The sequence below is a fragment of the Nicotiana tabacum genome, chromosome 7, assembly GCF_000715075.1.
Source record: "Nicotiana tabacum cultivar K326 chromosome 7, ASM71507v2, whole genome shotgun sequence".
Taxonomy (NCBI): Eukaryota; Viridiplantae; Streptophyta; class Magnoliopsida; order Solanales; family Solanaceae; genus Nicotiana; species Nicotiana tabacum.
In genome coordinates, this window is record NC_134086.1 from 169,321,052 (window position 1) to 169,340,308 (window position 19,257).

The 19,257-nt window shown below is 33.9% G+C and overlaps 2 protein-coding genes across 3 annotated transcripts; both read left to right on the plus strand.

Annotated features, from left to right (window-relative positions):
- The first annotated feature begins 351 nt into the window (after nt 1-351).
- LOC107782630 (E3 ubiquitin-protein ligase MBR2) lies at nt 352-8,519 on the plus strand. 2 transcript variants are annotated; one of them, XM_075218085.1, is made up of 6 exons: nt 352-601; nt 1,673-3,471; nt 4,427-4,477; nt 7,618-7,713; nt 7,784-7,927; nt 8,061-8,519. In XM_075218085.1, the coding sequence occupies exons 2-6, from the start codon at nt 1,723-1,725 to the stop codon at nt 8,187-8,189; spliced, it is 2,169 nt and encodes a 722-aa protein (XP_075074186.1). In that variant the 5' UTR covers nt 352-601; nt 1,673-1,722; the 3' UTR covers nt 8,190-8,519. The 2 variants fall into 2 exon arrangements, with proteins under 2 accessions (XP_075074186.1, XP_075074185.1); XM_075218084.1 differs by having other exon boundaries at nt 7,784-7,921; nt 8,052-8,519.
- A 6,599-nt stretch (nt 8,520-15,118) lies between these two features.
- LOC107782622 (transcription factor bHLH95-like) lies at nt 15,119-18,139 on the plus strand. The gene is made up of 3 exons (XM_016603521.2): nt 15,119-15,675; nt 16,559-17,032; nt 17,765-18,139. The coding sequence occupies exons 1-3, from the start codon at nt 15,319-15,321 to the stop codon at nt 17,867-17,869; spliced, it is 936 nt and encodes a 311-aa protein (XP_016459007.1). The 5' UTR covers nt 15,119-15,318; the 3' UTR covers nt 17,870-18,139.
- The last annotated feature ends 1,118 nt before the right edge of the window (nt 18,140-19,257 follow it).

Here is a 19,257-nt window from a genome sequence, read left to right on the forward strand (position 1 = left end):
ACACCATCATGCCACATAGGTGCCATTTGGCATATAGTTTTGTCATATGGAAGGATTTCATAAGTTATGGAAAAGATCTTGGTGGAATATTCTAGAACTATGGAGAATTTCCTTAGAAAAGTTCTAGATATTTATGCATTTGTAGGAAGGTTCTAGAGAAATATGGAGGTTTCCTTAGAAAGACCCTAGAACCCTATAAAATTGTTAGGAAAATCCTTCGAAGAATCTAGTTGTATAGCATGTTCTAGAGAAGAGACTTAGTTATAAATATAAAAGAATTTGTAGAACAATTATTATTTACTTACTACCCTAGGTGATTAGTATAAATAAGAGCATTCGTTTCTAATTCATCAGCAAAACAATTTCATGTGTGCACTTAGTTCACGAGTCACTTTCTTTCTCCCCTTCTCCCTATCTCTCTTTACCCTTATTTACTGTTTCTTTGTACAAATTGTCTAAAGTTCTCTGCACCAAAAACGAAACCGTTCATCTTCTATGGAGAGATAGCTTTTTTCTGTACAGAAAAGGCAAAAAAGAGAATCAAATTTCCACCCAGATAAGACCGTCACTTCACCGATCATCTTTTGCCGCTAATTCTGAGGTTTGCTTATCGACCCATTAGTTTTCTTGAATATATGTATCTATTTCCTACGAAATTTCAGCTTTTTAGCATCATCATCATTATTTTTTTTTGTGAATTCACTTGTGCTTACCCAAATTGTTTTTGTCGAAAATAGAGAAGCAGCTTTTTTTACTTGATTTTTTGGTTTTCAATAGTTTTCTTTTTCATACTATGGATCTGCAATTGAAAAGAGTTCAAATACTAGTTGTATCTATAGAATTTTATATTTTTCAATAGTGTAAAGTTTTTGAGCTTTCAGTTCTAATACTTCGCTCGGTGATATCTAGGAGTTGACTTTTTTTGCCTGGTTGAATTTACTTGTATAAACATGGTCAATGAGAATTCATATAACCGATCCTAACTTGTTTGGGACCGAGGCTTAGTTGTTCATGTTGTTGTTATACTGATAAAGTATTGTATTTACTGAATTGTGAAATTTTATCTGTTTATTATGGTGGGATAATTTTTGAAATTAAATCTTTTTCTGCATATTAATGTACTTTATTTCTTATACAGAAGGCACGAGGAATCAAATTTTCAGTTATTTAATGAAGAATGTTTGACCTTGTTGTTCCTTGAATGGTTGTTTACTGGAGCATTAGCGAAAAAAGAGGATGATTTTACTATCCACCAGAGAGAATTTTTTTATCTTTTCTTGTTGAGTAGTACAAGTTAGTTTTTTCTGGTACTTGTATTGAGTCATTCAATAAATTGTTGGTAAATCGCATCCTTTCTGTTTCATGAAACTCATAGGATAAACAAGATTTACTTTCTCTTTTGACACTATTGATGTTGCTTGGTTCTCATGCGCGCTGAAATGAAATCGACAAATGTTTTACCAATTATGTGTTTTAGCTTTTGCTCTTGTTGTGATTGCTACCGCATTGTCAGAATATTATAAACTGATACTATATATTGCTGAAAGTACTATCTTAGTGCATCAGAAATTATATAACCAATTTAGATTTTCATATATTTTTAGTTTTCACCAGTGAGATTATGCTCTAACCTTTCAAGGTATTAACTTTTTATAATTTGGATCTTCGACAGCGTTTCCTCACTAGTGCACTCAAGGCCTTGTTTTCTCATTGTTGGTCTAAATGCAAGGGAACAGAAGCATACTGGATTCCTTTCCAGAAACTATTGATCTTAATCAGGTATCTGTTTCAAATAATGCTTCTGTAGATCCGACTGCCCCTTGGGATAACATGCTAAATCCAGTAGAGGATCGATTATCAAATACCATGGTATCTTCTGGTCAAGAAAATCCTAGTTGCACTAACGCTGCTAGTTGTAACATTCAGAACCGCGGTGGGTGGGATCATGGTGGGTCGAGCTCCAGTGCTAATCTGCACAACAATGGACATGGTAGTGATTTGAAAATAGGACATGGTTGGGCTTCTTCGTCAAGTAATTATGCCACGACTAATCCAAAGTCAGAAGAAAGGCGATTTGAACCATCCAATATCTTCCTTCCTGAGAGTGCCGCTAGTGGATATGGTGGAAATTATATGTTTGGCAGCCCTCCAAATTTACCAAATCTTGCCTCGGTTCACAGTCCTGGGAATGCTAACTTAACTGGTGCGTACAACCATGGTGACACTCGGCTGGTCGTGAGACCAAGTGCATCTCCAATTGTCCCCACATCTAGTAGCAGATTGGAAGCTGAACGTCCTGCTTCCCATGTCTCTTACAATGTTGGCATGTCTTCAGGTAGTTCTAGCTATTGGGCAGGGACCCCTGATATATCAGGTTCTTCCATGGGTAATTGGGGTTTATCCTGCAAGCGCAAGGCCCTTGAAGGCAGTTCTAGACAGTCTTGTGGTGGTAGTTCAAGTTCCAATGCAGAACCCGAAAATGTTATGCAGCATAATTTTCCAAATCAATATGATACTTCCAGCGGCTTAAACGTATCACCAGCCTCTGCAAGTGTGCAAAATACTTGTTATTTAGAAAACCTTTTTCCAAGAAATGGGGTTGGTACAAGAGTGGCTGCTTCTGACATATTTCCTCCTTTAAGTGCTAGTGGAGTTGCGGAAACCTCTGCGGGAAGTTTTGGAGGTGGACCAAATCTTGGGAACCAAGATACAATTACATTTGGTTTTCTGCCAACTGGGAACGATTTAGGGCGTTCTAGTGTCGGCTCTAGCCTTGTGACTCCTCGAGCTATGCCAGTAACTAATTCCTTGAGCTCCAGACAGCCAATTCCACTGCCAACAAATTCAGGTAACCCAGGGAGCCATTCTGGTGTAATGCGCGTTTCTGGTGTTCCTAGAGGTTTGCATCCAGTTCCTTGGAACGTATCTCCAAATTCACGAGGTGGTAGTTCATCAAGTCCAAATATGGTTTCTGGAGATAGATATGCTGCCTTACAGGCTGAAGCTAACTTCAGGAGCTCAATAAGAAATAATAGGGAACCTCATCCATTTGTTCCTGCTCCTGAGACTAGAAATATGGTACATGATCCCACTAATTGGAGTTTAGCTACTTCAAATGCGAGCTATTCCAGAAACATGCCTTCTAGTTCTGCATCTGGCCATGGGTCAAGTGCACTAACTTTTCCTACTGCATGGATGCCTAATCAGAACTCAGCAACCAGTAGCAATCACAGTATTTCCGAATTTGCTCCTTGGACTCCTGTTGAGTCCGGGTCTGGAAGTCAGAGAGGTCCATTTTCCCTTCTGCCTTCAGCTGCATCTTCTTTGGAGGAGGCAGAGATGTCTTCCCGATCTAGTAGCCGTCGTAATCATCAACTTCACCTTAGATCAACTTCAGGGGCTGATTTTTCAGGAAATGATGTGGAAGGATGGCGTGGTTTAGCTGCTGATATCGAGGGTCGCCACAGACTGGTATGGGAGATTTGTGTTTGTAATAGTATCAAAACTGTATTACTTTGGTTTGTCCATCGACGTTTATCAACTGCTTCATCTTGTATCTGGTTATTGACTGTATAAATATTTTCACTTGTATGCTATATTGCTCTTGGAAGTGGACTCTTGCAGAAATGTAGGGCAAGACTTAGTACAATATACCCTTGTGGTCTGGCCCTTCCCCCGACCCTGACCCTGCGCATAGCAGGAGTTTAGTGCACCCGGCTGCGATACTTCTATTAATCTATTTATTTGCTATCCCCCTTTTTTCCTACTTGCGATGCTATGAAGACCGTTACATTTGATTGTTTTTTTTACTTAGGATTGGTGGATCTTGTGACTAGTGCTGGTCCAACGTTTAAGTGCATATATCGGTATCATACATGAAGAGAGCCACATGCTTCCTTATATATTTTCTGACTATTAGCTATCAAGACAGTTACATCAGTTGTTTATTTGATTATTTTTTCACCTAGGATAGGCGGATCTTGTGAGTTGTGCTGGCCCAACGTTTAAGTGCATATATTGGTATCATACGTGAAGAAAAGCACATGCTGGTAATTTTTTTGACAATCAGCATGTTAATACCCGCTTAGTGGGTTTAGAAGAAGGATTGCATTCTTACAGATATCTATGCTCTTCTAGAGCTGTGTTGCCCGGAACTTGTGACTTAGAATGAACATTTTTGTGTCAATGAATGTGAATTTAAGCACTTCCACCTAAAACAGAAACTGATACGTTATAGTTTCACTTTCGCTAGTAGTTGAGTGTGGCATGATCTCCTGTTTGTCAAATTCTATATTTTGTTGTGCTAAGTTCTCCACTTGAATCGATCCAGCTATTTTTATGCAACTTCTTTCTTTGATTTGAGATAGCTTTCACCTATCATTACTTTCCTCATTACTAACTAATTATCGCTGTTTGCGTTCAACAGATTCGTCAAGTCTTGCGTGCCATGCGGAGGGCCGAGAACATGCGATCCGAGGTTTTGTTTTGATCTTTATGATACTCCATTCAATATCTGCTAGTTTACATGTGTAATTCATATAAATAGCAAGCTACAAGCATGAACACCCGGTTCTGTTTTACCTTATGAAAAAAGAAAGAAAAAGAAGAAGCCCCATCTTTGATTGGAAGTTTCTGAATGCAAAAAGTTTATTATCTTCTTTGTAGGTCATGACCTGAAACCCGTGATGGTTGAAATTTCAATCAACTTGCTGAGATGTGAAAAGTTATAAAATTAAGTAGCTCTTGTAAGCTTTGCTCCGTAAGCTTTAAGTAGAAATATGGCCAGAATAGTTGCCTTGCCACTAATGGAAATCCAAAAGGAAAAGTAATTACCTATGTTCTGTAATTTGATATGAGTGAATTTTTTTACACCTCACTGCCAATTAGGTTATTTGGGTGAAAAATAATTCTAGAGTTTCTTTTTATGATGCTGGTAAGCCATGCTCCATAAGCTTTAGTAAAGAAATATCCTAATTATTTTAAAAATAAAAACCTTTAGCAAGAAAAATTTATAGCCGGATGATGTAGCCAATTGTGGGAATCTAAGAGGAAAACCAGTTACCTATCTTTTCTTCTCTTCTTTTTTAAGTGATATAGTTTTTTGATATAGCCTTTTTTAAGTGATATAGTTACCTGACTGGCAATTAGGCAGTGGTGCCACACTTGTCCAAGAGGTGTCAATTAACACCCCTTTGCTGGAAAATAACACTGTAGATCGGTAATTTTTTGAACCCCCTTGGTTTCTTTGTGTGATTATTTCTTTGTATTTTGACTCCCTTTATTGAAGATCTTGGCTCTGCACTGCAATTAGGTGATTTGGTGAAAGTATATCTCAGCATTTCCTTTAAGATGCAATATCTTTTTCTAACCTTTCTTTTAGTTTTAACTTTTCTTATTCCTCCTACCAAGATGTTTACTTTTTGTGTTTTTCATCTGATCACGCCCAAGTATGCCTTCTAAAAGACAAAGCGGTCGTTGCAAATATAATCCGGTTTTAAGTCCGGAGTCGAATCCTCAGGGAACTAACCTATCTATTACAACTCTTTGGCAATGCTATTATCAACTCAACCAATTTCTAGATGCAAGATTTTTATCAATCAATCTTGGGTCTTTGTTTAACTACTGCAAATAAAATTAGAAATAACAATATGCTAGATTAAAGATAATTCAATGGTAAAAAGGTCTAGGGCAGTGATTTCCCCAATTGCTAGTTTAGGTCTTGACTCTTTCGCTATAATCTCGCCGTAATACTTTATGAGGATTAAGAGCTATGGGTTATCGTGATTATCTCTCGATCAACTACAATAATTTACTAGAGCATTCTCTCGAACTACTCAAGCTGACAATATGTGCAGCTCTAAATTATCCCACTAAAGTTTTGTTATCTCTAAACCCACTTTTAAGTTCAAGTAATGAATCTCTTCAATTACCCAAAAGTGGTGTTGTTCAACAGCTGTCTAACCTAATATTCTTTCTCAAGCAATATGAGGTAATTAGACACGATCAATCAATGGCCCATTCAATTAATCACCATACAAAACGTAGTTGAACAATCATATAATAAATCCGGCTCGATTATAACAAGTTGAGTCAAAACTTCAACCAACAATTGGTTCCATCAATCCTAGATAATTGTTTAGCTACTCATAACAAAATAGAGTAAAACTACAAAGTTATTCATAATGTATAATTGCAAGAATTAAAAGAAGATAGAAAAACTCTAATGTTTGGTTGATCTTCTCACTCTTGTTCTTGCCTCCAAAGTAGTCTAAAAACAAGCTTTATTGTGTCTTGGGCGAGCTTCTAAAGTTTATAAGGGCTTGGAACAAGTTTTCCCTGAATTACACTTTGGTCCCCAATTTTCTGGCACTTGAACAGTTCACCGCGGTCGCGGCAAAACCGCGGCTCGACCGCTGTGAACGCTGAACATTCTGCCTCGCATAATTGATCTGCCGCGGTTCCACCGCGGTCGCGGTGGATTTCACTCAGTCCATTTTTGCTTCTTTACGGTGGATTTCACTCAGTCCATTTTTGCTTCTTTATGCTCGGGTACTTCTTGATTGGGCGTTTTCTTCACATTGGTGACTCCAAAACACTCCGTAGTGCTTCCTCACTTAGATTATTCCTTGCGAAGCAAAAGAACACCATTTAGAGCATTTTGTTATCAATTCGCCTATAAAACAACAATAAAGCATGGTAATATTAAGGTGTAAATATCATCTATATAGCCTAATATCACCATCCTATCTAGAGTTCATAGGTTCTTAGGGCCTAGTTATTTGATTTATCTTGATGATGACACTTTTTTTAATAATGGTTTTCAAGGAAATTAATTTGATATCAGTACCAAGAGGGTAATTTCAATATTACAAAATTCTGCACCTGAATAGAAATACACAATAAAAGTGTAACAAGTCCACAAAATCTGTCATATTAGTAGCAAAAATCCCTTTGTGCCAAAAGAATAAGTTTTGAATACATTTAAACTTTACAACAGAAACAGGTTCTTTCTTTCCTTCAAAGCATCTTTCATTCCTTTCCAGCCATATTGTGCAAGCAATATATAAGGGGATTGACTTCCAAATCTCCATCATCTCGTCAATTCTCTGTGCTTGCCAAATATTAAGCAGCTCTTTGAAGCTTTATGGCATCACACAGTGAAATCCAAAACATTCAGGAATAGTGACCAGATTTGTCTTGATATACTGCAAGAAGCATTAGGCGGCTCACTGATCCCTCTGAAAATTCACAACGGAAAGCATCTGCAATAAAGGATAAATCATGTGTCGAACAAGCACTATGTGCAGCTATACACCCAAAACAAGCAACGGACTGGATTGTGAAGGTTTCAAATGTTGATTCCTTGTTAGCAGGAAGTCACTTAATCTATATTTGTTTCCTCATTGCAGAGAAACGCCCATAGCCAGACTCTGGGACTCTTTTGCAAAATGCACTGTGCATGTTGCTTAATGCTAATGGAACAGCTTTTTTTAAGCTGACACCTTTCTATTTAGGGCCGAGTTACTTTTCTGGAGAAGGGAATTATTGGATCCTTTTGTAGACACCAAAGACACAATTCTCTCATTAATTTCCATGTTTATTTTTTATTTTCCACAGGACTATATGATGTTTGATCCATTTGTCAACGGCATCGGGGAGTTGCATGATAGGCATAGAGACATGAGGCTCGACGTCGATAACATGTCTTATGAGGTAAATATGGGTTGGGTTTACTGTCACTAAATGTGACAATAGATTTCTCACTGATTATCTCATTTATTAGGAATTATTGGCGTTGGAAGAACGTATAGGGAATGTGAACACCGGATTGAGCGAAGAAACCATTTTGCGCCATATGAAACAGCGGAAGCATGAGCCTATATATGGAGGGTCGTCGTCAAACTTGGAGCCTTGCTGTATATGTCGGGTAATAATCTTTTTTGACCATTTTACACGATAATTAGTTTCTATTACAAGAGAACAATTGTTGCAGGACACTCAAAACAATTTTGAGAATTGTTGCATAAACATTGTCATCTTTCTTGTATCTGTGTCGGGAGGAATACATAACTGGAGATGAGATGGGCATATTGGATTGTGGGCATGAATTCCATTGTGGTTGCATAAAGCAGTGGTTGATGCTGAAGAATCTGTGTCCTATATGTAAGATGACAGCTTTAGATGCTTGAAATCCAACCAAATAAAGCTATTTTTCCTCTTCCGATACCCTCTTCTCCACCCCAACAAAAAAATCCCTGGAGAAGGGGGTGGGGTGGATAGGTTTGTTTTGGGGGGGGGGGGGGTACATCTTAATTCTACATACTTTAGCACCTGAAACTGTTCATATTGCTCATGAGTAATACATGGGTTCAGGAACTGAAGAATGTGTTAGTGAGAAGACCTTTATGAGTCTTATTATTTAAAACGCATAGGAAATCCTTTTTCTTTAAAAGTCTTTTTGATACAAATCTTCTTGAGACATTGGGTTTGAATAATACTACATTATACCTTTAAGCGAACAATTTTTGTGTTTTTGCCCATTCCTTTGTTTTGTTGCATGGATGCAAAAAGTGAGATTTTAGGAGTTTCAAGAAACTTTAAAAATTGAGGTGTTAATGTTCTATATATCATGATTCTGATGTTACTAATAAGGTTGTTCTTCCTTTCCAACATAAATTATGCGCGGTGGGGGTCGTGAGGTCCATAAATCTTTGGGAAACTCCACAGTAACTGGAGTATATAGTGTTTAGCCTAGGGTTGGCTTCCAGATTATGTGTTTTTAAGTTCGTAAGTTTTAGCTTAACTAAAGTTGCATTTTTATCAACGTCAGATCGACAAAACTAGCAAGAGAAAGATAACAGGAGTTTGCTCCAGATTAAAGATTTGAGCTTTGCAGTTTGCGACTTTTATTATATGTATTACAGCTTTCGTGCTTATTATATATATGTGTGTTATATCTACTACCTGTTGTTGCTTTTGCTCAGTTATCTTATCTTTTTGGCTGTTGTTACTGCTTCTTTTTCCAAGGCTTCTGCACTATCGTATTTCTGCTTTTCTTGAGCTGATGGTATCGGAAACAAGGTTTGTATACACACTACCCTCCCTAGACCTCACTTGTGGGATTACACTGGGTATGTTGTTGGACTATAACTTTTTTTTTTTTGCCAAATTTACTATTTGGTTTAAAAAGATTATAATTTTTAAAATTAACAAAAATGAGCATCTTGAATTAGTTCCTTCGTTCCACTTAGAGAAGGGCCCCCGTTGCAAGATAGTTGTAAATTAGTCGAGCTGAGACTTCGTTAAAAACACTAAAATGTCCAAACTTAGTTACATCTGCCTTCCAAAAGAGTCCAATGGTTAAACTTAAACGTAACACTTTCGTTTTGGTGAATTTTTTTCTGATGAGTATTTATCATTCACGAGTTGAGGCTCTATTAGCATTTCCTTAAGTCGACGTGTAAGATTACGTAAATTGCCAGTATTTTTTAGGGATTTTTACCTAGCTATACTATATTAGAAACTTATTTACCAATATTCTCTATATTTTGTAGTTTTTAATAAGTATCTAGGTTTTTATTATAAATTGTGTAGATTTCTCCTTAAAAGGCTCTCATCTCATTATTAGTGCCTTCAATTAAGAGATTCAATTATATCCTTTCCTTTTTTTTTCCCTTTCCTTTTCTCTCTCTTTTTTTTTTACATCAAAATCCCTTAATCTACACCCTGAATCTCCATCTTCTCTCTTCCTACCATTGGCGACAACTTTATATTATCAAATCATCAATTGCATCGTTCTTTTGTTGGGAGACCGGACAACACTGAAAATGAAAAAATATTCAGGGATTGTATGATAACTGTATAATAATTGCATTTGAATTGTATCAGATATATCAATGCGTAAAACATAATTGTATCATACTTGTATCACAATTATATCTAACTTGTAGATGGTACACTAATATCCAAAATAATACCTGATACAATACTGATAAATTAATATATAATTATCATATTGTGATATAAACTGTGAAATTCGTCATGAACTCACAACTACTCATTATTCAGATACAAATTTGATACAATCCCGAAAGTATTCTTACACAATTCTGATACAATTATGATACAACTTAAAATCGATTCTAAACTTAAACTAATACAATATCGTATTATATTTGTATTAGCATTGTATCATATATTGTTTTAGGTACAAATTGCGATACAATTCTAGATTATGATACAACTTTGATCTTCATCTTTTTCAAGTTTCAATTTAAAACATCCACCTAGAACCAACTCTAAACTTAAATTATGATGCAATATTGTATTTTAATAGTGTTAGTATTGTATCAGAATTGTCTTAGGAATTGACGTATCAAATACAACTCAGATACAATTATGATACATTTATCATACAATCGCAATACAATTCCGAAACTTCTTCTTCCTCGAGTTTCAATCAAAAATTCAACCTAAAACCAACTTTAAACTTAATGAATCTCCCTTAAAATTGAGATATAAACTCTAAAGGATATTTTCAATCGTTTTCCAGAACACCCAATCCAAAAAAATCACAAATTCGTAAAATCTGAATATCTAATTCAAAGCTTCGAAACTTTTTAATGGTATGTCAATGACAGACCCCTCCACCTACAATTTCAGAGATAATGTTGATGGATTTGTCAATAATTGAAGCTTTTTAATGGTTGTTGGTGGAATTGATTCAGAGAAATATATGATGCTACAATTTTAGAGAGATAATAGTTTGATTTGTATGAGGGAGAGAGAGATATTGGTTGATTTGTATGAAAGAGAGGTGATGATTTTGGGTATCAGTGGGTTTCTTACGGTGGGTAAGTACAAAGATAGATGATAGTTTTCTAATCCTCTAAAAAAGGAAGAGTGTCTTAAATATAGGGGATCATGTGTAACTGATACCCGGTATTTAAGGTATGTTTCATTTTCTCCTTTTTATGGTTTTGTATAACACTAGTAAATATAGGTATATAAATTAATTAATAAGGAACCTAAATAAATATAGTAAATAGGTTTCTGTTATAGTTAGGTGTGTACATAGGTCGAGTTGGTTCGGATTTTACGATTACCAAACTAAACCAATTGTGTCGGGTTATTAAATCTAAAGACCAAACCAAATCAATAAAACTCGGGTTTTTCAATCTCGGTTTTTCTCGGTTTTTCGGGTTTTTTCGTTTTTTCTCCCAGTAAAATCTTCGTAGAACAAAACATATAACTTGTACTCAAAATATTCTTTAATCCTTGTAAGATACAACTATATAAAGTATTTTCCAAGAAAATAATTCAAAATATGAGATGTGTCATGGCATTGTCCTAAAATATTCAACAATAAAGACAATAAAATTATGTAATAAGAATATTGCTAATTAAAAAACCATAATAAAAACAAACATAATCTAAAGTGTTAAGTCATGCTAAAGTAAGTAGACTAATGAGGGAGTATTAATTACATGACTAAATGCTAAAGAAAAGATAAAAATAGGTTATGCATTATTATCTAAATTATTGCAATCCAAAAATTTATATTCATTACATTCTCGTTCGTAGTATTGACTATTGAATTGAATATTTTCTATTAGCATTAGTGTTGATTTGACTTTGGTTTGGGCTTTTGTTAATATTATTTAATTTACTAATATAAATGGCTATAAAACTTATTGGAACAGTCAAAAGTTCTAAGTTCAACCTTAAAATAATATCTTAAAAGATAAATTTATAAATTTTTTTAAGAAATATTTATAAATTACATCACAATAAATATATTTATATATTAAATATATCTAAAACTTTTATATATAATGTCGGGTTGGTTTGGTTTCGGTTTGACTTTCTTTAGTTAAAACCAAACCAAACCAATTATGGTCGGGCTTTTTTTTTCCAACACCAAACCATAGTCGATTTTTTTTTTCCGGTTTGACTCGGATTATCAGGTTGGTGCGGTTTGTCAGTTTCCTTTGTACACCCCTAGTTATAATATAGTTAGGTAAATATCGCTATTTTCTAAACCTTATTCTTGTGAGAGAGTATTAGAAAAATATGTAATAAAAAACATAGCATTTCAAATGCCGATTGAATACTAAATTTAGAAGAGAAATCGGAATAGAACAAAATAAGGAGGCCGCCTATAAGAGAAGGTTTTTTTAAGGGAAAAAATATTTGATCATAATTTGTTTGGCATGGTGTTACTTTAAATTTTGACACAAGATATATATACCTAAAATTGTATAGGTCAAAATCTGCCCCAAGAGAATTTAGCATGAAGTGGTATTATGGAAAGCGATGTGGTCGAGGTCGACTAGTAAACAGTGGAGTTCGAAACCGGGCGTTCAATAAAGGCCGAGGTCAGATATCAAGGACAGTACTAACAACTAATTTTTGTAATATGATATTTAATAGAAAATTCCATTGAATATTCTATGTACTTGTACTTTTAGGATTGATTGAGGATATATCCTATATAAATAGAAAAGAGATAAGGGAAAAGGGCATGTAACGTTCATTTAATAAGAACACTTTTTGAGAAGGAGACCCTCTCTCTAGAAAAGATACAAACACTACCTTTCTAATAAGATTCTACCATCCATTATTCCATACTTTTATAATTCTAATATTCTAGGATTTGTTTGTCACTCATTACTGTGAGAAAGAAGAATCATTCACCTCATTCAATATTGGGTGAATCATTCTCCCTATTTACGTTAGTGCCATTTATTGTTATTCATTATTTGATATTCTCTTATCATTACTCAAACCTCTCAGAATATTAAATGCACACTACATTTAACCCCTCACCAACACTATCTTGCAATATTTGTGTTAACTAATTATAAATCTAGGAATATTATTATTAACTTGGTTTAACCCCTTATTACATAAAATTAATTAGTTTAACCAAAGATTTATACTTTTTGGTCAAACAAAAATACAATGGTGCTCTTGTGCCCAAATAATTTGTTTTTTTATTAGTGGGAGTTTATAACAAATAATGGAAATACAAAAGTAAAGTAGTCTCTAACATAGAAAAAGTCAAATTTTTCTGAAAAAGAATAAAAAATTATTGCCAAATAAATTAGGATGATAGAAGTATTATCTTTAAAATAGAGAATTCTCATATACATATACAGCTTCACATACGAGTATAAAAAGGAGAGGGAAAAGTGTGAAAATATTGGGTGTCTAAGTATTTTTCGGGTGGCAGTGTGGCAAAGAGAAAAGAGCCAAAAACCGCTAAGAGACATAAAGTCATCATTACATTTTATAGCAAACGCAAGCATACCGATTTTTTTTTTTTTTTTTTTTACCATACCCGCTTTGAAATTCTACAAGTTATCTTTCGTGGTTTTTAAAAATAGTTATTTTAAATTATTTATCATTTTAAAAGTTTAAGATAGAATTAATTTTTTATTATTTTATTTTTAATAATAATTATTTTTAAAAATGAAGATAATATATAAATATTTAATGAATAAAAATTATATTTTAAGATATAAATAAGGATAAAATAATTAAAATTCCTTTTAATTAATATTTTCCTAAAAAATATTTAAAAAAAAAATATAACAGATAATTTGAGATGGAACGAGTAATACAGGTGTGGTGTGGCCATAAAATACACAAAAATCAACAATTGAAAACGACTCACATTCTGCCAATCTCGATCTCTGCAACCCTCTTTACGTCACGCCACAGACAACTATTCCTCCTATCTTCCCCTCCTCACATACTAAATTTAGTACTATACGATTTTGCGTATAAATTTAATTTATGTATTATACAGTGAGGTTGTAAATGTATTACAATATACAGATGAAATGAATTTGAATCTATAAAAAAATTGTGAAACTTGTGTTAAATAGTGTCTGGTTATTAGACAATATCAAACACTTGAAAGCTTAAATGGTTCGTATAAAAATTAAAAGAAAAATAGTGTTTGGTACGCACATTGGAGCTTCGACTAATTCATACTTTATTTGACAATATAAGGCGTTAAATAGACAGATCCAAAATTTGAAGTTTATTGATTCCTACGACGACCTTAAGTTAATATACACGAATAATCGATGCACAATCAAATACTTTATAAATACTTATTTATATATAAAGTTTGGACAAAAGTAATTTGTGTTCCCACATAGCTTAAGTGGTAGATCGATCCGCCCATATTAAAGACAAATGTAGCATTTGAATCATTGCCTTAAGATGTAACGCTCGTGGTTTGTGTTGATAATAATGAAACTGTTAGTATTAGTCACAAGATAAGAACAGATTAAACTCAGACAAGCCTTACACATTATGCTCCTCCCTGTCAAAAAACTGCTTTCACATTATGCTCCTCTCTGTAAAAAAAAAAAAAAACAGCAAGAGAAGAGCTGTCAATTATTCTGCGCTAATTAAAAATGGTTAAGTCATTAGAGGCATGTAGCATCCTCGCTAGAAGATTAAATATAATGATTTTTTTTTGTTTAAGGAAAATGAATATTGCATGATAAAAGGTTTAATTCACGGGGAAAAACACATTATGTATTGTTATTAGATAAATAGGCACACTTTTGATTTTGAAACAATAATAAGGGATATTATCACTTTTAGCCCGCGTCAGAAACTATTTACATTCGGGAGCTGAAAAAGTGTATAAAGTTTGTTTAATTTTTGTATATAACATACAATATATATATACAAAAAATATACACTTTTTTGATTGCTATTTTGAGAGCGGTTATACAGTATCATTTTTTCAATAATAAAGCCTCAATTCCAAACAAGTTCAGAACGGCTATATGAATCCTCACTGACCACCTTTCTTCCTTTAAACTCAACTCAAAATATAAATATTATTTCAAAATATAAAACTTGTGTTTAGATAGATGAGATTTGGATAAGAAAATCTTGATTCGGTTGTAATCTAGGAAATTAGACTAATTAATCAGTAGATTGAAATGTGAGTGAGATCATTGGGGGAATTGGGGCCCCTATTGAGTGAGAAACAAAATATGTGTACAAAAGTGCTTTAGCTACCGTTTTTTGTTTTGAAGCCAGTAACGGCATTTTGGCTTATGATTGTATTTTGGTTTGTTCTCTTTCCCATCGAATCATCCCTTGTATATCTCTACTATCTTTTCTCACCCTTCTCCACTTCTCTTCCTATTCAATAGTCATCCTTCTCAATCCTCATTTCTCCTTTTTTTTTCCCTCTACACTTCCCCCTACCCCAAAAAAAACCCTTATCTTCATATAGAATATACATATATATAACTTAGTATACGCTATCAGATCATCTAAAAAATGAATGAAGGGAGTGGTCGTGATTGTTTGATATGGGACAATCAAGGGTGGTCATTTTTAAACTCGAATAACTTAGATGGGAGTGAAGAGAAATTTGCGGGTGACAAGTTGTCAGATCCAAATACTAGTCATGATCAGCCGCGGACCGCTGCTAAGGAGACTAAAGCGGCTGCCCGCGGCAGAAAAAGAAGTGCGAGTGGCCGCAAAGAAAGTGATGAAGTAAAGTGTGGTGGTATTGGAGGTGGTGAAGGAGAATCAGATCATGAGATACACATATGGACAGAGAGAGAAAGGAGAAAGAAGATGAGGAATATGTTCTCTAATCTTCATGCTTTGCTTCCTCAACTTCCTCCTAAGGTATAAATTTTGTTTATTCAAATAGAAAGTGGTTGGCTTTTTGTTCAAAATCCATCGATCAAGTAAAGGAAACTAAGTGGAATTCATAAATATTTCAAACTTATTTTCTTATAATTTTTTTTGGCCACACCGGCCCCTATTAATTCTTATTCCCCTACTTAATAATTTTGAAAAATGAAAAAATAAAAGCGCGTTTATTCCCCTACTTAATAGTTTATTACTCTCTAGTAATTTTCTTTTTATTGTATATATTATAAAGTACAAATACGGTTCATTAATAATGTCTCAAACAGTTCAGACAAGGTGACATATAAATTCCCCTTCTTATTATATGTATATATAATTCTATATGTTGATTACAAATGTAATAATCAAATTACATGCACTTGGTTTTCCCACAAAATAGAAGGAAAAACAATATAGAACTTCCGGGTTTTTCGCATGTCTTGTATAAGATGCCTCGTACCAATTTTTTTTTTTTTTTTTTTACAAACACTATTCATATAAAGAAGATTTAAATTATTTATGTATCTTAATCTGCCTTATTTTCCGGGTTACTTATAACTAGCAACGTAGAGTTTAACTTAAAACTATTAGACAGTGCAAAAAATTACACTACCATGTCATTTAAAAACCTATTACATGCATAGGCAAAGTTACATAGCTCTAAGGGTGGTCAATTGACTACCCTTCGTTGAAAAATTACATTGAACACCTTTTATCGGAATTTTTTTTACTTTTTTTAAATTTGAACACCCTAGATAAAATTCCCTGTTTCGCCACTGATTATATGAAACTAGCAAAACATGGTTAATGACCCCTATGAGAAAAATTCATTTACACTGTCAGTGTATAAAAGTTAAAATCGCGTTTATATTTGCAGGCTGACAAGTCCACCATTGTTGATGAAGCAGTGAACTACATTAAAACACTGCAGAATACTCTTCAGAAGCTTCAAAACCAGAAGCTAGAAAAGCTTCATTGCTTAACAGCTACAATGAATAGTAATGATCTTTCGATAATTACTTCACAGAAATTACTAGAGAGTAATAACAGGGAACTATTTTTGGCTGATCAAGGATCTACTAGTAACTCAACTGCTATTACACCAACCAATAATAATAATAATAATAATACAACTCCATTTTTGAATATTCCAACAGTATTTCAAACATGGACTTCTCCAAACGTGATACTAAATGTTTGTGGAGAAGAAGCTCATATTAGTATTTGTTGTCTCAAGAAACCTGGAATTTTAAGTGGCATTTGTTTTGTTTTGGAGAAATATAAGATAGGGATGGTATCTGCTCAAGTTTCATCAGATCATTATAGAAGCTTGTACATGATTCAAACCCATGTAAGTCCATTCTCCATTCTCTATAATCTCCTTTCTTCTTATTTCTTACTCAAGAAAATAACAAGCAAATAGTAAAAGTTAGATTTATGCTTCAAAAAGAATGTTGGTGTTTACTAATTAATCCACTTAATTATTGGTATTGATTTGTGATATGGTTAGGTTGGTCGTTCTGAAGATTGTGTGAATTAGGTTTTCTTGTTATTATCAGAAGAAAATACAGGTTTTGAGCATCCTAAACCTAAATAAGGAGAAGCTATTTGAGTCATTATAATATCATAGCATACTAATCATCATTAATGTCAGGGTAATGTAACACACACACACATGCATAAAGACATTAGTTTTTATTACATAGTTCATCGAGTCCAAATTTATTTATTTTGGCAAATTATATTTGTCTCAAAATGTTTAAAGCTTTAGAAAAACAAGAAGTATTTAACAGTTTTCTTTTTTCAAATTGATCACCTTTACTACTGCTCTAATTGTGTGAAGTGAGATATTTACTTCAAATAGAAATAAATGATAGTAGTGGGTATTAATTAAATATCTTTCTCAAGAGATATCCGGGATAATATTTTTTTTTCCTTCTAAAAGCTTCCCTCACCTAACCTGGCCCGGGGTTGGGTTTGTTTGAAAATTTTCTTTTTACGACGTAATCCACAAAATTTTTGATTTTTCAGAAATTATGTTAATGACTTGGTTCTGAAAACATGTTGAATTGAATATTCATAGGCAACAGGTGGAAGTACATTGAATCAATTCTCGGAAGCATTGACAGTGGAAGAAATATACAAACAAGCAGCAGAAGAGATAATGTTGTGGGCAACTTCCAAATGATACAGCTATCTAGCCAAATTCACAAAAAAGTTACGAGAGTTGAAGAATTTTGCGAGTTTTTTAAATGACAACAGTGGAATTTGGTCAATTTTCTTCCAAAGATATTATAAGGAAATTCTTGGTTTCACTTTTCAGCAGTGGCAGCTATAAGAAGAATATAGCGAGGTTTTATTTTATGTAGATGCTCCGCTTTTATTTATTTTAATTATCTAATTCTTCTCTTATTGTCCCTTCAGAAATTAAAAAGAAAAAATTTGCAAGCTTAGAATATCATCAACTAGGATGGATAATGGGATGCGAAAATGCGAAAAGAGATACTACTATTGACTATTGCTGAAATTCCACCAATAGTATTTCTCTATCCTAATTTATTGTATTGATATATTTAAGTTTAGTAACAACCAATTAGTGCAAGAAGGGGGTAAAAGATCTGTGATTGATCTAGAAATATAGTCTTGTGCTCGTTTTACTAGCTTTTGAAGGTATGTAGGACTCGTGCAAGAAATGCTTGTTATAGGACGTTTAAAAAATTATGTTATTTTTAATATCAATGATGAAGAAAACGTGAGAAAAATGTCGAATACATATATGGTATGTCCTCGCTTCAATTAAGAGGTGAACTTTTCTCTGGGCATTTTTAAATTGGTTGAGGGATATTTCAGATTGTTCTTCACCTACAATAAATAGGATATCTGTTTACCTCGAAAATACTAGTAAAAACTAAATTTGATTTGTGGTTTTAAAGATATGTGATTTAGTTCAATACTAATTAATAATCAAGAAATTTGAAATATAGATGAAAGAAATATGTAAGAACAAACCAGTAGATAAATCAGTCTGGACCTCGAGCCCAAGTGACCTTGAGATTGGTCAAGAACAGTAAAGCTAAAGGACAATTCTGATGAACAATGAGCAAAAAGTAGAGAGTATATTCTTTGTCCATGATTAGATGATCTTTATAAATGATTGGGGTCCCCTTTATATAATAGGGAAACCCTAAATAAGGTACATTTCCATTTACAGTAAGGATTCTAATTGGGACAACTGTCTCACCGCCTAGTACGGATTCGTACTAGGTCGTACGAATAAATTTCGGAATTTACGCCATGATCTTGGGGGCGTGGCGGGAATCTTGTCCTTTTGTAACAAACTCATAACGGCATTATCTCGAGGCCGGTCATGTTCGACCTCGATGTTCATCGGACACTTAGATCTTCGAAGCCTCCCATCGGGCTCGCTCCTGGTCTATTTTGATCTCGCTCTTGAAGTGACCTTCGAGCCCACGAAATCGGGTAGCCCCAATTTCTACCGTATACAGATAGTCCCCGCGTTTCTTAGAGTATAACAACAAGAAACGAATTGAGTCCTTGATCTTTATCCCGATTTTC

Excerpts from the sequence above, each read along its gene's own strand:
- LOC107782622 (XM_016603521.2), top strand. The coding sequence starts at position 15,319 with ATGAATGAAGGGAGTGGTCGTGATTGTTTGATATGGGACAATCAAGGG. Across the intron at positions 15,676-16,558 it reads TTCCTCAACTTCCTCCTAAG|GCTGACAAGTCCACCATTGT; the intron begins GTATAAATTTTG and ends TTATATTTGCAG. Across the intron at positions 17,033-17,764 it reads TGTACATGATTCAAACCCAT|GCAACAGGTGGAAGTACATT; the intron begins GTAAGTCCATTC and ends GAATATTCATAG.
- LOC107782630 (XM_075218084.1), top strand. The coding sequence starts at position 1,723 with ATGCAAGGGAACAGAAGCATACTGGATTCCTTTCCAGAAACTATTGAT. Across the intron at positions 3,472-4,426 it reads TCGAGGGTCGCCACAGACTG|ATTCGTCAAGTCTTGCGTGC; the intron begins GTATGGGAGATT and ends TGCGTTCAACAG. Across the intron at positions 7,922-8,051 it reads ACTTGGAGCCTTGCTGTATA|TGTCGGGAGGAATACATAAC; the intron begins TGTCGGGTAATA and ends TTCTTGTATCTG.